This window comes from Chelmon rostratus, chromosome 11 (genome assembly GCF_017976325.1).
Source record: "Chelmon rostratus isolate fCheRos1 chromosome 11, fCheRos1.pri, whole genome shotgun sequence".
Taxonomy (NCBI): Eukaryota; Metazoa; Chordata; class Actinopteri; order Chaetodontiformes; family Chaetodontidae; genus Chelmon; species Chelmon rostratus.
This window is the reverse complement of record NC_055668.1, coordinates 2,014,061-2,033,013: the sequence shown is the minus strand read 5'-3', so window position 1 is coordinate 2,033,013 and position 18,953 is coordinate 2,014,061. Positions and strand designations below refer to the sequence as shown.

The 18,953-nt window shown below is 43.4% G+C and overlaps 1 protein-coding gene across 8 annotated transcripts in view; it reads left to right on the top strand.

Annotated features, from left to right (window-relative positions):
• Positions 1-365: 365 nt before the first annotated feature.
• Positions 366-18,953, top strand: part of col13a1 (collagen, type XIII, alpha 1) — a 117,790-nt gene continuing 99,202 nt past the window's right edge. For all 8 annotated transcript variants that reach the window (XM_041947271.1, XM_041947267.1, XM_041947266.1 and 5 more), the window contains exons 1-2: positions 366-986; positions 10,922-10,991. In XM_041947271.1, coding sequence (XP_041803205.1) covers positions 687-986; positions 10,922-10,991 — 370 coding nt within the window. In that variant the 5' untranslated portion in view covers positions 366-686. The remainder of the gene's footprint in view (positions 987-10,921; positions 10,992-18,953) is intronic.

Genomic DNA, 18,953 nt, shown 5'->3' with positions numbered 1-18,953 from the left:
GTTTGCTGTTTCCTGCAGATCCTCTGTCAAACAGAGCCGGATCCACATCAGAGAGAGCAGAGTGCAGCGTTGTTTTGGTCGGGACGTGAGCTGTACTGTCCGCAGGCCGTCAGTATACCAGCTATGTGACTGAGCGTCCTCGCTTTGCGCACCCTAAAAATATCCGTCACCAAGTGCGCGGATCAAAGGGGGCAGCAACACCGCCACGAATCCCGCCCCGGAATTGAACCTAAAACCTCTCAGAGGAGGAGCGTGCACTGTGAGCAAAGGGCCCGCGGCATCCAGAGCCGCGCAGAGGAGAGAGAGAGCGGCTGGCTCGGGTTTCAGAGGCGCGCACTGACGGCTGACCTGCGGCTCACACGGACAGCGCTCAGACGAGAAGCGGCGCATGGGACGAACGGAGCGGAACGCCGAGGAGCAAGAGTCCGTCCCTGTGAATCAGCAACATCACTGACTGACTGATGACTACACGTACAATGTCTCCTGTCCTCACTTTGATTTAGGCCCAGTTGCTCATCTGAGCGCAGCAAGGTAGTTTGGAGACAGTTTGAAGAAGAAAACTTTTCTCTCCGCAGAGGGAGGCAGTCTCCCAGAAGCTGCAGGTCGTCAGGATCCTTCTCCTGCTGCTCCTCACCTGATGAATACAGGGAATTTCGTGTGGATAAAACCAGAGCTACGTGTCTAAAATGGAAGGGGGTCAGCAGTGGGGAGTCGTTGGTAAATCCGGGGAGGAGAGGAGGACTCGCAGCGAGCAGCAACCCTCAAAACAGCCGCTCTCGAGAAATTGGAGAGATTTGTCTGGCATAACGATTTGCGTCGCAGCGTCTGTCCTGTGCATTGGAGTTTGCGTTGTGGTTTTCGTGCGGACCTCGGAGTTACAGTCCAGGATAGTAAGTCTGGAGCAGCAGCAGCGGGACGCGTGGATGTTGTCACTGGAGCAGGTGGAGCCCGTTATCCTGGGCCGACTGGACCAGATCCTGGAGGAGGTGAGCGCCTCGCAGCCCTGTGGCACCTGATGGAGCAGAAAATGTTTAGCAGTTTCACTGTGGCGCTTCAGATCTGCACTGATGGACAGGAAAAAAGGATAATAAGCGATGGTCTTTTATTTAGTTTTGATAGAATTTTAATTACTTTTGAGGAGGTTTATTCGTTGTTTCATAGGATTTAATGGGGAATTAACTGTTTTTATATTTCCAATAAGTATTATGGTATCATATTTATTGCCTTCCATTCCTCCTTTTGGCAAACTGATTTTTGTAGTTAATTACATCGCATAAATGTTTAGCTGTAACTTTATTAGTTATTTTTTCGAGACAAGGCAAACCCAAGCTTGTTCTTATGAATATCTTCTAACTGATCTATAAAGCGTTAGTGCATTTGCCATGAATCATTAATAAGTGAGTAATAAGCTTAACTTCTAATTAGGACGTGTTAGTGAAAGGTAAAAAAAAAAAAAAATGATTCGTTCACAACCTGGCAACCCAAAGCGTCAGGCACTGCTTATAAAAAAGTGTATTATGACAAAGTACTGTCTTTGGTGGAAGGCGGACAGATTCGACAGCGCTCAGTGTCAGGCCAGTGTGTGTGTGATTCTTCACTGAGATCATGGGTGAGTGTCTCCTCCTGGACTTTCACATCTGTCGCTGCTATGGTCGCCCTGTGTGCTGTCCTCCCATTGACCACTTCCACAGCTACACTAACAAGTTCTTCCACAATGATTGAAGTCCCACAGAGGCCCTGTTTTCCTTTCCCTTCCTCCCTTTACTTTGGCCAAACTTTTCTTTCACCCCCCCTCAAACACCACTGTGACCCCTTTCACTAGGGCTAGAATAATGCACTTAACAGGAGAGGGGAGGACGGCCGTATTCTTCTCTCCATATGTTAGCCTGAGTGAAAAAGTTATCAGAGAAAATATCATGAAGACATTTGTAAGACTCTCTGTGTTTGGAAAAAAATATAAGTTTATACACACTTTGAAGGAATACTTCAACATTTTGGGAAATACACACATTGTTGAGAGATGAAAAGGTTGATGCGTTCAGGGTTACGGTCAGAATTGAAGAAGTACAGAGGTCATTCTGGACTTTGTAGGGATCCAGTGCAGAGAGGCTTATATGAGAGAAACGTGGAGAGAAATCTCTTTTCCCAGTTTTTGTCAGAACACATGCCGGAGCGTTCTGGATCAGCTGGATATATTTTGAATAACTGTCAATGAGAAGACAGCAGTGAACAGTGACAAGAAACACAGTCGACTAAACACATCACACGGACAAGATGACAGCAGAAAGTCACAGATTTAGATCTTCATATACTGTGTGCGTTCACAGATAGAAGAAGTGAGGGTGATGACAATCGGAGGTGCTGTTGATAGAGTCCTCTTTGAGTGCCTGGCTCTGGAGCTCCTCCGTGGGGCCCAGCGAGCAGGATCTCCCCGTCTTCATTTCCAGACGGGCCTGGGGCGACGCAGCCTGCCTCTTTGTTTAGCTCTGTGTGTATAAATAGTCATTATTAATGGGACACAAGCACAGATGTGGCCTTTTGTAGAGCGAGAGAGAGAGAGAGAGACGTCTGTGGTACTTTCACTCAACACAGTCCAGAATCCACCTCCCTGTCTCCTTCAGTGATGACCAGTTTCCTCTGTTATGGAAAATGTCCCCCGTTCTAGCAGCACAGAGTTGGCCCGTATTGTTATTCCAGTCAAATTTGGATCACAGCAGAGTCCATTAGCTTATTGAGTAATGTGTGTAGTAAATTTTGTCCACAGTCACTGTGCCGGGGTACGACGTGGTGTGGAGGGTTGTTGTTTTTTTAAATGCTAGTATATATCAGTATATTATATCCTGCAGACAGCAGGCAACAAGCTAGCGCTCAAATTACAACAACAACATACATTTAGTTGACAATTTATGAGCTAATGCAGTTTATTCCTTGAAAAACAGTCAACCGTTAAAATGGCCATAAAGTTGAATCAACAATTTTTCTTTCAACATTTTAGAGGTTGTTTGTGTTGATGTTGAATTGTGTTGTGTGTTACTGAGGAGTGTTTAAATATTTAAGCCTACCCTCTGCCACAAATAGGGCGGACAGAACATTAGAAACAACTCACATTGTAACGGACACAATGCAGCCGGTAGCAAGGAATTACTGCACAGCTGTTATATGATGCAGCATTAGATTTAACAAGGTGCACCTCGTAGACTGGCAGCTGAGTGACAGCAGAAGAAACCACAGGCACTTGAAAGAAGACGTCCCACAAACTATCCAAACTGTCATTGGTTTAACCATTCACACTCAAAGACATTGTTGACTTCCTGGATGAACAATTGCAGTTTCATAGCCAGTGCAGCTGGATGTGTGTCTGCCCTCCCTGGCGCGTCCCTCTGCACCACCTTTAAGGTGCTGTTGATTCAGTCTTTCACATCAAAATCATCATCCAGGAATTTGGAAATTTGGCCTCTACACTCCTTCTCTAGAGCAAGAAGCGGGGCGGTGTTCAGTCAAAGTCTTCTGCTGCAGTGCAGTGTGTGTCACTGAGATCACAAGTTATTTTAAAATGTCCATGACTTTAAAGAAGAAAAGTAGTGACTGTCCTGCATGCCATGCAGCATGTGCATCAGTCCGTCGTCCGTGCAGCGGCAGGTCGGGCTGTAGTCCTGCTGTGGGTCCAGCCCGAGGGTGTGCGAGCAGAGCAGAGCTCTCCATCCACCATCTGGCTGCTGCTGCACCACCCACATAAAACCCATTCTTATTGTTAGTTTGAAGTCCTTCAGGGCTGCTACAACAAGCTAACTGTTGCATTGGCTAATGCTAGAAGCTAGGTACTGTTCCATAAAAAAGGAAAATGTAAACCTGAAAAATGAAATTTGGATTCTACTGAAAGGCCTAAAGAAATCATGTGATTTGCACTTTATAATTTCTTTCTCTTTCTCTTTCCTTATATCGTTGTACTGCAAGTTCATTCCACTCACATACAAAAGAGAATTGAAGATGAAATTATCATTGGGACAACGTGATATCAGTATTGTATTCAGGTTGTTGATTGGTTAGAGAGGACTTCCTCTGCTCCAGCATCTTTTACATTCAGGACAGGACAGCAGGAGCCCGTCTTCCTCTGCCTCCCCCCAACCCAGTACACAAACTTTCCTCTCCCCTCCTGCCTGCAGGTGTCACTGTTGAAGCATTTTAATCAGATTTTCAATCATTGCAATCATTAATCTTTTTTTTTTTTCCTAAAGTAAAGACATTCAACCAATTACCCTTCTGTATATTTTGATCTCCCCCATCCATCTCAAAAATAGAATGTAACATGTTCTGAACATTTACATATTTTAAATTTGTGTAAATTAACTATTAACCGGTATGGTAACCAATTTCAAATGTGAAAAATCAGAAGAATTAGTTCTTCTGCACATGTGAAGCACAGAGCTGGAGTCAGGATGTGGTTAGCCTAGCTTCACATAAAGACTGAGAGCAGGGGGAAGCAGTTAGCCTGGTGCACGTTCTATCTTGTTATCTAGAAGTGGTGGCAGTTTGATAAATATTGATCAATAACTCATTCCAGCATGTAACTTCCCTTTCTTCCAGTCTTTATGCTAAGCTAGGCTAACTGTCCTTGTTCCAGCTCTATATTGCATGAACAGACATTAATTTTATAGTAGCAGCTTTAAAAGCAGAGTGAGAGAGTGAGTGCCTGTAGGTTTTCCAAAGTATTTGTTTTTATAAAAGAAAAATAGCTTCTCTGTATAAAACGTATATTGGTGACAGACAAAAAAGGAAAGAAGAAAAATGCATGTACAGTATGAAGGTTCACCACTGCTCATAACTGCACATTTTCAACAGGGGTCCAAATGAAGAATAAGCTTTGTGAGGGCCTTGACTTCTCCCAAAATAACTGCCATACCCTAAACAACACCCCTGAAAACAGCTTGACCCCTTCAACCTCCCCTCACTATGTCGTTATCTCGCCTCAAACATGGCCCCTTTAACATTTACAATTAGCCACAAAGTGCTCTCTGCAGACCTCGTACAAGCCTGGTGCACATCATGAGTGCAGAGGCATGATGGGAGCTCGTGAGGTGTAGAAATGTGAAAAATATAGTCTCCCCCTGCCCCAGTTTCCTCACTCTGCTCCCCACAGAGCTGTCACCCAATACACTGTGAGGTCTAAGCATGCATTCACACAACACAAACACAAATACCTGTATATACATGACTGCATCTTCTATGATGTGTGTGTGTGTGTGTGTGTGTGTGTGTGTGAAGGAGTAGAAATGGCCCATGTGCTAATCAGACAGCCTAATGCAAACAGCACACTTTAGTAGAAGTGCCCAAGCCACCTCTGCACTTCATCAGAGCACAGTCAGTGATGGCTACACACACACACACACACACACACACACACACAGATTAACTTTTTTTTCACCTGACCTGAATGATACCTTACAGTTGAGCTTGAGACTAAACAGGCATACTAGCAGTTGTACAGTGAGCAAATTTCAATTCACTTCAGTTCAGTTTTATTTATATAACCTCAAATCACAACAACAGTTATCTGATGGTCACTTTTCATATAGACCAGGAAAAGATCCACTCTTTAATCTACAGAAACCCAACAATTCACCCATCAGCAAACACTTGGCGACAGGCAGAAACCACAAAAGTACCAGGCTCTGGGTGGGCGGTCATCTGCCTGGACTGGCTGGGTTAGAGAGAGACAGAGACAGAGACAGAGAGACAGAGACACAGAGACACAGAGACAGAGAGAGAGACAGAGACAGAGAGACACAGAGACACAGAGACAGAGAGAGAGACAGAGACAGAGAGACAGAGACACAGAGAGAGAGACAGAGACAGACAGAGACAGAGAGAGACAGAGAGCGACAGAGAGACAGAGACAGAGAAAGAGAGACAGAGAGTGAGCCAGAGAGAGAGAGAGATAATAACAACATATTAATAGAAATATGACTAAGTAAGATCGTATATGATAGTAATACATGTATAATATATGTATGTGACAACAGACATATGGCTTCTGATAATAGCAGTAGCAGAGTTCAATCAAGCATGACCACGGCAGGAGGTGCAACCACAATCCACGGGGTCCTATGAGAAAGGAAAGCAGAGGGATTCAGTGGAAGAAGCCAAGCTAGTAACATGCATTAATGGGACATGAGTGTATACAGATGGAGAGGGAGAGGAGCCCAGTGTGGCAAGGCCCTAGCAGTCTAATCCTATAGCAGCATAACTACAGGGCTGGTCCAAGTCAAGCCTGAGCCAGCCCTAACTGGAAGCTTGATCAAAAAGGAAAGTTTTAAGCTTGTTCTAAAACGTAGACAAGTGTTTTACCTACCAGGACTAAGGCTAGAAGATGGTTGATAGTTGAAGGCTCAACCTCCAGTCAGCCTGCATTCTGGCATCGCAGTGTTCTAGAGGAGTACTGTGCCCTCTTAAAGATTAGATGGTCAGATGGGGCCTGGTAGGTAAGGAGAAGGGTTTTTGTGGATTTTACAGGGAGCTGGTGCACAGCAGCTAAATATGAGAGAAATATGATCTCTATCTAGTTTTTGTTGGAGAATCTTCAGCAGTTTGTTGGGGCAGTCTGACAGTGTCTAATGTAAGAGTGTTTATTTAAAGAAAACATCAGTTTCCTGTCAAGTGGAAATTAATCAAAAAAACAGTTCACTACACTGTATTAAATGCTTTAGGACTGAGTGATTGATGATACCCATATGATACCATATAGTGGGAAATTACTATGTGCTCATAGTGTACTAGGCCTGAAAAGCCCACAGTAGCATCTCTGTTGGATAAACCGTATACAGCAATGAAACCTTCTAGTGTTGCAGTGTGTGTGTCATCCTTGTAACTCTTCTAATGTCCATTTCTTTTCCAATTTTAGCTGTTATTGCTGCTGTCTAACGTCTATGCTCTATGATTTGCATTCTCATTAGCTTGCCAATCAGTTGGAGCTATGGAGGCCTGCAGCTGACAATGCTAAAATTGATTTACTAACATATTTGTATTACATGGACAATCCATTCAGTATCAGTATTGTTTCCATGGAGTCCTGGGTTCATTTACTGTATTTGTGAGTGCATTACAATATTAAAGTAATAATATAACTAATTTTCATTTCACAAATTCAGAAAGGCCAAATTTAAAATAAAAAACTATGAATTATTTGTCACTGTACTGCTGAGCATGACAGTGCCATAATGATACATGAGGTGAACACAAAATTGCAAACTGTACTTGTTGCATTTGAATTGTGCCCTAGCTGCAGATCATTCGAATAACAGTGAAATGCAAACTGGTCACTTTCATCATGGTCAATTTGTAACAGATCTCAGAAAAGAAGCTTAGGAAGAAGAAGACGTTTTCATTTTGAAATAGACATCCATAACCTCAGTCAAGCAGTCAAGCTGGTGAGGGTCTTGGATTTGTGAGAATTGGTGTTTGATAGGACTCGCTAAAAACAGCAATTTTAAACAAAATTTATAAAAATAAATGTTATTGGGTAACATAACCTTTGTGGATAAATGGAGAGATCCATACAAATAAATCACTGAGGAAGGGTACGTTTTCAGTATGTGGTGTTATTACTAATGTAGGTGTGCTTGTCTTGGTTCTTTTGGTTTCACTTCAGCTCTGTGAAGAATCAGGGTTTGCCATCTTTTCAAAATAGAATATTTCAAAAACACATCAAAAAACTCTGGCTACCACTCTGGTAACCACCTCACACACACAGACACACACCCTTTCCCAGCGCCCCAGCTGCTCTACATATGCATCATAACCAGTCTGTAGGACATCATGGAATGACCTTGCTAGAAAAAACATCAGATTGCAGAGCTGATTTAGTTCAGCTACGGGCAGAAGTGAAGAATGATCATCACTGGCTCAGTTAAACCTCATTGGGTGGAGCAAACAAACCGCTTGTTTAATCCTGACCCGACGGATGCAGTTTGCATGCCCGTATTTCAGATTAATTACCGAGTCAGATCCACACCATTTATCATACACTGTCTCCTGGAAACAGTGACTTACTCTTTCCAGTAGTGGAATCTCAAATGTCCATTGCAGACAAACATCAATAAATCTGCTTAGAAGCTGCAGAAAAAGGTGCTTCTCATGTGTTCTCACTTAAGATAGTGAGACTGACAAATTCATGAGGTGCTGCTCATTTTTAAAGCGAATTCTCAATAGCTTTGAGCGTGTTTAGGAAAAAAGCATTACATTGAAGTGTAAAGTGTGTGGATTTTGTATTTTGTCCAGCAGCATTCGTATTCCTGACAGTGTGGAGATGCTAGCTTTTTATCGTTTTTCATTTTGTTGAACTTCCAACAGGCTTTATACTCAAAATCAGATTAACTGATTATGTTATTATTCTGACAGGGCAAGTGGTTGATAGGGGGTTAAGAGCTGCCAGCCACTGATTCCTGCTAACATCTGCTCATCGATGTCCTCAGAGTATAAGATCATTATGTCCTACAGAGGAAAAGCAGTGTATAATTTAGGTAGCACAGTCATTCGACTGAACAACAAGCTGTATGTGGAGACATGAGTTCCAGGCTGTTGACAGTCTTTGGAGTGTGGTCATTACATTTCTGTGTCTCTGGCAGGCTTCTGTTGTCAGGCTTGATGTGGTTATAGGTGTAGCTTTTTTTCATACTGATTGCGGCAGTTAGGGGTTCCCGGCTCTACTTTATCTCCATTATCTAGTTTGGAGAACGTGTCTTTCAATTATGTTGCTTCGGGGTGGACCACAGAGAGCTGAGCGGCTCTCTGGATTAGTCTGACTAAAGACTTCTCCAGTTGTGAGTGGGGTCTGCCAGTATCAACCAAATAAATTCCTGGAAGTATTCATGAATAATATAAAGTGGGTTAAGGGAAATTTATGCCTGAGTGTGCAGTTCTACAATTGATTCCGTATGAGACCTTTGACTGACGAGAGCACTTAACTTTGGAATCCTTGTTTTTTTTTATGCAGATTTTTAAGTGTGCTTTATAGCTAACCTCATGCTTGAGGAATAAACTAGTCAGGAAAGGCCTGTAGAGCATTATTTTAGTGTTCTTGTAGTTTTATCTACATTGGTTTCTCTTCAGGCTACATGCTTCTTAAGGCCTCAATGTGCTTCAAACAAAATGCTGTGAACTGAGTTCAGGCTCCATCCAACAATTTTTGTGTCATTTCGAAACAAACCATCTGAGTGTCGTACCCACTTAATGCAGTTTCAGGAGGTATGAAAGTTACCAGTTTTTGAACTTCTCTTATCATGGAACACCAAGAATGCTTCCAAAGAGAGATGCATTTCACCTCATTTTAGGGTCAAAATTTGCATTTTGTACTAATTTGTCCAGTTAAAGCCCTTAATGATCTCTGGATCGATCCATGGTCGTCCGGTGTAACAGGCAAACTGAGGTAACAGGCAGTACCCAGAATACTGCAGTGGTGCTCAGAATGACAGTGCCTTCATGACATCCCCTTCAGCACCTGTTGTCGGCCTCTAAACAGCCCGCGCTGGCATTCCTCTGCTAGTAACCACCACCGGTGGGACTGACTGCTATGCTGTGGAGAATGTACTCGTATGGTTTTGTATTCTGCTCAGGGTCAAATCACACACAGGCTTTCGTTGATCTAATGAGGTCAACACTCGGATATCTCGAGAAAGACTTAAAGGTGTTGGCAGGCCTTGAGCTAAACCAGCGGTTCTCAGAGTTTTCTGGCATGTCCCCCTCAGAGGCTGTAAAAAGTTGCTGCCCCCAACCCACAATTGTTTTCAATCATTAGCAATGATAGAGGAAGCAGCTAATAAAGAAATGATCCAAGCTGAATTTTAGTGAAATAAAGGTCAGCCCGAGAGCTTTGGCAAACTTTGTTTATATCCTGACATACATCATACTTGTTCAACTTTATTTCACTCCATATTTCTCTCCTGGTCGTCCACGCCCCCCTTGCAGTGGCTTTATGGCCCCCGGGGGCCGGTTCCCCAGTTTAAGAACGACTGTGCCAAACAATAAAACAACAATAGACTATTTCATTTTGGTTGAAAGTTTAAGAGGAGCAGTCTTTGCTAACATGTCAAGTAAGGCCTGGAAGTTAAAAGGTATCTGTCCGCTGCTTTTAGAGACGTCTCTACACGCTCCTGGTTCTGGTTTTAAAGTAAAACCTTGAGACTGAACCAATGCCTCTATTCGCTTTTTGGAGCAGCTTACTCTTATCTGGACTTCACAGGAATCCACTACAGCACATTTAAAGATGTGGTCTGAATCTGTGATCGCTCGCAGTAATGTGGTGTCTTGTGCGCATGTAAACAGTTATTCCCAGTTGACAAAACAATCTCAAGTAAAGGTTCGCTTACTCTCTTGCTCTGAAGCTTTCGACCATATCACAGAGTCTATATCAGCATATGAAATTTGCTCAGTTGTCATGGAATTGTAATTTGATTTCCTGTCTATGTTATCTAAACTTGAGCATGAGAGTTCTCTCCCAACATGGACATGAAGTCTTGAAAGTGGTCAGTCTCATGGAAGGTATTGTGTACAGTTTCCTACATATTTCTTTTGCTAAAGACCATGTGATACTGTCAAAAACTCTGGAACAAGTTGACCTTGAGTTGATACTGTATTGTCAACTGCTTCTTCCAAAGTATGGAGTGGACTGTCATGTGCACAGTCAATCTCAAATTCAAACTTCTGAATTAAGTTTTCAAGATACTTCAAATTTTTTGGGATACAATGTTAAGAAACTACAGAGTAATTAGCAGCATCAGTCACAAATGATCCAATGGGTCTTGTACAGTAATTTAAGAGATTGAACATTAAGCTCTCCGTGGATACATGCCAATTGTGTTGACAGCAGACGTTTCATGTGAGCGGCAACGTGATGTTAAAATGTCCTTCTGTTTCTTCTCTGGTGCAGAAGCTTGCAGCGCGACTACCAAAGACACGCGAGGTGAGGGAAGCTCCCCACAGCTGCCTGTGTCCCCCAGGTAAGAACCTCACCCACCATCCATTCACCCAGCTACATGTTTCTCACTCTGTGTTAATGATGGATTTCACATGCAAACAATGACGAGAGACTGACCACAGGTGAGGATCTTCACACTGATCAAAGTCAAGGTCAGCACTCAATGCACGATGCCAGTCTGCAAGTGGAGCGTCATACATGCCACTGCTCCTACTGCTGCTTTTACACTGGATATTCGTGATTCCTGTATTCTGTCTCCTTATGAAAGGTTCCAATGTTGCTCCACCATCTGGTTCAAGCATGTATGAGTCAATAGTCAGAGCTGCAGTGGGCGGGAGCTCAGTTAAAGCACTGCCAAAAGCCAAGAAGGATCTTCACGAACCATTACAGTCTTCAGTGTGTAGCACAGCTTGTTGCCGTGAGATGGTTTCATTTTTTTTGCGTTATGCTTTGCTCATCAGTGCAGTTAGTGGGGGATGAGAGGGCTGTGTTTACACCAGTATATCAACATGTGTCTCTTTATAACGTCACCACTGAACGTCGGCCTTGGTAACACTGTGCTTATCAGCAGAGGTTAGCAACAGCAGCTACTTATAGAGACAAATGATGGTAATGATATAAAATGTGTAACGGAAAGGAAAGGGAGAGCTGCAATGGCTTTGATGCTTATTCCTCTTCTTTAAATAACTACTGATAATAATAAGTTCATCATAAAGGTTGTAGTAATTAATACATTTCATTTTCTAGTACTACACAGTTAACAAATGAAGAAGATTTGAAAAATCTAAGATGATTCTCTTCCAACAAGAGATTCTTCGATACCACTTTTTTTCAAATAAAGTACAAGTACTTACATTTGGGTACTTGCGTGTACTGAGTACTGATGTGAGTTCTTAATAAAACTATTACAGTTCTCACATGCTCAGCACACACACACACACACACTTTACCTGGGAGTTGCAACGCACTCAAGTGGGTTTTTCTCAGTGTCAGTGAAGCACCTCCTGGTGGCCTTGGCTCTTCTTTGCTCTAAGGTCTCTGAAGCACGGTCACAGCAGGATTCATATCTGATACCAAAGCATCAGGGTTTTGGGTTGACTCCTCACATGGAGCCAGAACAGATAAAGTCTGCAGACGTGTCCACTGGTGAGTGGTTAGATTGTCGGGGAGCTCACATTCAGACCCAGATATTCCCAGAGCTGCTCCTGCTTGATGAGAGACAGTTTGGTAATGTGATGTGGTGATGGCGGGGAATCTCATAACTCGGCTCCAGTATAGTGAGAAGACAACAAAATCCTGTATTATTTCCAGCTGATAGCGGCTGGTCATTGACAGCAAAGTAATGGGTCAGAGCTTCTGTTACTCCTACCGCTGTGCGTTGTCTCTGGACATTTTCTCTCACTTCTCCAGCATACTGTAACGTTGGTTACTGCTGTTTCCGGCTGCTACCACTGCATTTTCAGTGTGTGCAGTTTACTTCAACGTGCTTGCATAGGTCAGGAGGTTTTAAAAGCAGAGACCTCAGGGTTTTTCAGGAGGCACAGAAAGCACCTCATCATGTTACTGTTGTAACTGTTGTGTGATCTCGTCTGCATTCGATCACGTGGTGCCGGCCTCACGCTGCATTTGTGCTCCTCAGCACACTCAGATATGATGACAAGCTGAGGTGTATTTCCAGCTCAGCTGGCAGTCAGGGCCGTTTTATGTCATATTAGGTCATGATGCAAGCTGGTATAACCAGTCCCACCACTGTGTTCAGCTCTCTGAAAACTGGCCATTGAGCATGCTGTGGAAAAGTGACAGCAGTCTGCAGCCAGGGCACTAGCCAATATCACTGCCTGAAACACTTCGTTTTTAAGATTCTTTTTCTTTGTCAGACATAATTACATTGCTCTAAGAAGTTCAGGAGATATGTAGAACTAAAATACTCACACATACATACATCTGAATTGCTGAGAATAGCTGAGTAGGTTCGTCAGTGTCTAGAGCCACCTGTTTGTCTGCTGCAGCCCCCAGGTGGCCGTCATTAAGTCATCAGTTAGGCGAGGGGTGTGCCTGGCTGAGTTGACTCTTCTGCCACGTTCACGTCATATGGTGTGGATGGTAGAGATGGGAAAGGTTCCCATGTTTACGAGTGTTTGCTGAACAGCTCTCAGACACTTGCACAGTAGTAAGTAGTATATATTGGGTAGCATTTATTAGAACTTTCAGAAAAATAGTTTTTCATCGGTAAATATGACTTGTTGTTGATGTGTTTGGCATTAACAGTTGCTTCTATGTAAGTGAATGCAGCATTATCAGCCTTGTGCTTGTATGAAAAATGTGTGAAAAAGGATGCTTATAAAACACTGCTCAGATTTTACCTTACACAACCTTTCAACATAGAATATGGACAGAAACGTCCAGGGTACGAGACCTTTTTGTTCCCTTTCCTCTGTGTGTGCTGTGAGTGTGTGTGTGAGAGCAGTGTGAGAACAGGGGGAGTTGCCTGCCACCACACATTAGTGCTAGTTGGTCTTGTCAATAGGATGTTAGTGCTATAACATGGTGGTAAGTGTCTGTGGGACGGCCCGTGAACGCCTGTTAAAGTGGCGGTTAGCTTGGAGCTTCAGAGGAGATTCTCCAGCCGCTGCAGGTGTGGAAGTCTTTCAACTCAGAGCCGCCAGATGGTCTGACACTTTTACAGCTTCTTGTGACTTTCTGTGTTCTACAACTGGCAGAATGGGAGTCTGGGAGAACCAGGTCTTTTTATTGTCAAGTTAGTTGTCAGCCAAAACTGACCAACCACCAAAGCATTATTGTTTCCTGTTTTGTCGGGAGCACAGCCAGCAATATAAGAGTGAACATCAGTGACTCACTGAGTGAGTGTCACACCACTGGCCATTGCTCTCTCGTAATGAGTGTGTTAAGTCCACATTCTATTAGTATAGGCACAGCTCTCTAAGGCTTCCTTTCGTGGGTTCATCCGTGCCGGAGACTTTTAGTCTACATCTTGTATATAAGTTGAGCAGAGACTAGACAATCGGCTGTATCAGATATTCACCATGAGGGCGTAAAACTGGAATACAACATAAAAGCTACTGCTGTGAGAAGGAGAGATGATGGTTCTGCAGTGTCACAGTCCAGCTTAGAGCAGAGTCAGAGACAAAGCGGCTCTTCATGCACAGAGAGGCGAGAGGGAGAGACCACAGTTAAAGCTCCCCAAATAACAATCACTCAATACAGAGTGAGAGTGAGGAGCATGAGAGACATTGGCAGATAGAAACTAGTTAGAGAGCACAGGGAGGCGATAGATAATCAGAAAAAGTAATGGTTACAGTATAATCAGAATGAGTTTTCTTTTAAATTAATAACATAAAAAGTCTGTTAAAGCAGAGATTCACAATGTTTCCAGTTTGTGTTAAACAGTTGTCAGATGCCTCTTGCCTGGTTTTGCTTGCTGTAATCACTCCTCTTGTTCAGACTGACTCTTACAAGATCTACACTTAATTCTAATATACATTAGTGATGGGAGACAAAATCCAGTCTTCATTCTGTGTCAAAATACCTTCAGTTAATATGACGCTTCAGGGGTCTGAGTTAGTCAGACTGTTACAGTTAAAACAATCATGATGTTAATCACCATAACAGTGGATGATATTATGAATCTATGATGAATCCCACAATTCCCTGCAAGGGAATGCAATGTACATATGGTATAGATAGAGCACCCTCTATCACCCTGCCAGTGCCCACCTGGTGCCTGCCAGTCAGCACCAGCTGCACACCATGTTCACATGGCTGCCATGCTTTTGATTATTTACAGTGCCAGGTGACTGAGAGGGCAGAACCCTGACGCCGAGCTGGAAACACTACAGACTGGAGCTCATGCTGTTTAATCACTAACAAATACACTGGATTAGAGCAAGCGGGAACTCAATGAAAATGGCTAAAAGAATGAAACAGCTCATGTGGCAAAGAGACTGGATGATTGAAAGTCTGGAAATATGCCTTACGTGTAATTATTAACCCTCCAAACTGTTTTTGACACTAAGATTGGCAAGATGGACCAACGCTGCACATCTTAGGACATAATTGGTAGAATGGCGCACTGAGCGTGTTTATGTAACCTATAAGATTTGGATTTTAATGACTCTATGACCTTTTCTCTATCACCATCATCTATACATGAGGTGATCGTAAAGGCCTCACACTTACAGCAGAGGACAAACATGTTATCTCTGTGCAGCTCTCAGACACACAGAGCTGTTGTAACTCTGGGCCATGACACCATGGATGTCTGTCACTTGAAGGACGCTGGGCATTATTCTAAGCTTGACTGGTCTCTGAGCAGACTGTGAAAAATGAACTTTGTGGATGTTGTGAAAAGTAGAGCAGCAGAATGTGAGACACTTCAGGCCTCGAAGGTGCGACTAGTGCGAGTCTGTTTATCGTGACCATGGAGCAAAGCAATAGGCCTAAAAATATGTTTAACTTACAGTACACGTTGCTTTAAGTGGATGGAGATGAGACACATTGCTTATGGCTGAGTGGGCCTCATATCAACAGTCTGGGTATGTTGTGTATGCGCAGCCACCACATGGTCCTATTAGGGTTTGACCCGGATGGGGTTCTGACACAGTGATAATGCAGCAAAGGCTATGGGCTGGTTCAGACAGCTGGAGGGCTCTGACACTCACATGGAACATCTGTACCACACATCCAGCACACTTTGCCGTAAGATGTTGTGTTCAAGGTGTCAGTGCTCAGTTTACTGCTGTGCTCACTGCAAACATCTCGCAGCCGTCACAGCTGCTGTTCCCTAAGAGCACTCATATACTTTCCTACATGTGATGGCTCCATATCCGGATTTCCTTCAGGGCTTTGGTGGGATGCATCTTTCAATATTAAAGCTAGAAGTTGTGTCCACAACATGCAACTTAAGCCCATGACAGGGGCAGGACATTAGCATGTGAAGTGAAGCCAGCCGCAATTTCTGAACAACGATGAGCACTTTTTTGTTGCTTATTTGGTTTTCATGCTGAACACCTTGAAGGGTCTGTTTGAGATAGTGCTATACAAATATACACTCCATTGAATTAAACTTTAACATTTACTGAAAAAAAAAAAAACAACCTTCCCACACACCAGTCTAACCCTTGCCTGTACGGCACAGAACACCATGCTCTGGTTGACTGGATGAGTCAAACTATGTACTGTATGTGTCACCTCTCACTCAGTATCACATGCCTCGCCAGCCATGCTGCCAGGAATAAAGATTCTTCCCTGAGGGTAAGAATATTCTGCAGAGCTTTTGTTTTCATTGGCAGCCGAAGCATGATTTGTCAGGTTTGTTTGTTATAATGACCTGCACTCTTTCAGATTAGGTTCTAAAAAACACATCCATTATACGAATTAGCTAGTTGTCTTCATCTAACAGCTAAATCTGGGGTTAGGGTTAAGGTTTGCAGCACTAGACAAAAGACACTTAATGGTCTTAATGAATATATATATTATGCAGTAAGTTAGTAGTACTGTTGGAACATGGTTGCAAACTCTCTTAAAGGGCAGTTGTATTAGGGACAACATCATTTTGTGCTACAATATAATGAAACATCTGTGTTTCAAATAAGCTTTGTAAGATCTGTTCAGTAAGTGTCAGAGGAAGAGTGCATCATCATCATCACATAACATAAACATGTTCTGCAATGAGATCAGGCCATTGTTGTGTTTCAGGACAAAGGATACAGTATGTATACGTTACACGGTTATTTATGGGTGTGAATGCACATGAGCTTTATCCGCCTCATCCAGGACTGCCATAAACAATGTTTGCATTTTTATTTAGAACACCACAGAGAGAGCCAAATGACAAAATCCCACAAACGATGGTTTGTGTGCATGACAAGCCCAAGGTCACATCTGTTTAAACAAGCCACGCGAGTAGCAGTTCGTCAGGCCAAAGCAAAAAGTAGAGGACCATGGCAGGGCTGTGGAGAACTGACTCCATCCCCACACATTGTTGTCAGGGAGAGGGTGAAAGCAAATTCTTCTTGAGTGAGAAGAAAAAGAAAGACAAGAGAAAGAAAAGATGGTGAGACACCAACACCCCTCCTCCCACTCCTGTCAATCGCATTTCCAACTCAGCAAAGACGCCCTGACTCACAGGATTTAGCTGCTTTGTGTCGCAGCGTCACAATGCTAAAGGACTTCAAGCTATGGGGAAGGGCTCTGTGTATTGATCTACATGAGGAGCCATGCTTAAGTCTGGAAATATGTGGGGCTTTGAAGCTGGATACAAGAGCTGCTGATCACAGTTTGGGATTAATGATTGAACTGTTTTGTGCAAGAATTCATTGTTCTATTCAGAATTCTTCTGTTTTTATCGTGCAGACATTTCAGATTTCAGACAACTTGGGTCTTATTGTCCCGGTTTCATCACTCATTGCTTTAGGAAATAATAAGACTGGACCAACTGGATCAAATGGCTTGGTGATATCTGGGAATGCAGCAGCACTGCTATAAAGAAATTCAGACGGGGAGAGAAACAACAGCAGTCAGACAAACAGGCTGTAAAGAAACCGTCAGGTTACTCAAAGTAACTCGGAAGAAAGCAGGCGATTAGTAAATTCATGACCCTGACTGGCTGTTGTGAACCTCCATCACAGTATACCAGCCAACGCCCTGATTCCAGATCACAGCAATAACAGCAGTCACAGCAATAACTTATATATTATTATATAAATGACCCACAGAATGCTAATAGTTTTCAGTCAAACCCACACGAATGAAAATCATTTCCCTCAATATTTTTTCACTTCTGGCCTCACTTCTGTCTTACCAAGCCCACCATGAACCCTCCACCCAGTGTTGCCTGGATGGAACATGACAGGGCTGTGAGGGGGGATGCGTGCTGGGTAAAAGCAGGAGGACATTGGGGGGTTTAGCGGGAAAGAGACAGACGGGTTTGTGGGTGGGTTTAAGGCCCTTTAAAGCCTGACACTTGTGGGGGAGGAAGTGGGCTTTGACAGTTTACCTGGCTGGGATCCCAGAAGAAGCCATGACGGGAGAATAGAGCCATGTAATCTGACCCCTCCGCCCCCTCCCTGCCGGCTGCACAGCTTCACGGCCTGGCATGGTTGGCATAATTCAGCCCTCTCCCCATTCAGATCTGTTACCCACCCATCTCTCTCTCTCTCACACACACACACACACACAGAAGATCCATAAATGTTTATGATGGTCATACTTTGAGGTTACCGACATTCATGCTGATGTTCGTTGATGTTTCTTAAGTTATCGTGGCTGCAGCAGGGTAACATGTTGCTTTCCCACTAAGTCAGATGCCATAGTTTGTTCTGTTTGCTCAGTTTGAATTCTGTAAGAATGTAAAATCAGTTACCAACCAGATAAATTAGGCACCTGCCAAGAAGCGCCAAAAGCCATAGGCCCACTGTGCGTGATCTGGTTCACAGTTATTAGATGAATTTAATATTACCTGGCAAACACAAAGTATGTTCCTGAGAATAGTGGCTGCACCCAAACACCAATGATAGTAACGCAATTCAGACTTCTGAATATCCACCATTACATCAGTCAAAATATCAAGCTGGTTTTGGCCCCCTCACTGTATGTAGAGCAACACAGGATTGGATCGGTTTGTCCGCAAACTGCAAACCTAACTGTAACTCTGTGACACTGGTGAATTACATGTGGACTGTTGAGATTCGGGTACAGCGCTACTGCTGGGTGACTCAATCCCAGAAATGAGAAATTTGTCCAAATCTGATCAGAGGTGTCCCAAACATGCTTGTGACAGCTTGACAGATGAAGGAACTGACGACAAACAGACTGGAGCTGATGCACAGAGTTTTTCCCACATCACAACAATTCTAACTATCTGTGCAACTCTTCTCACCAACAGAACCGGCTCTGCTCTCAGCCTAACCACTGTACTATTCCCAATCTGTGGGATGCAAATAGCGCACTGGTTAGGGCTGGAGGG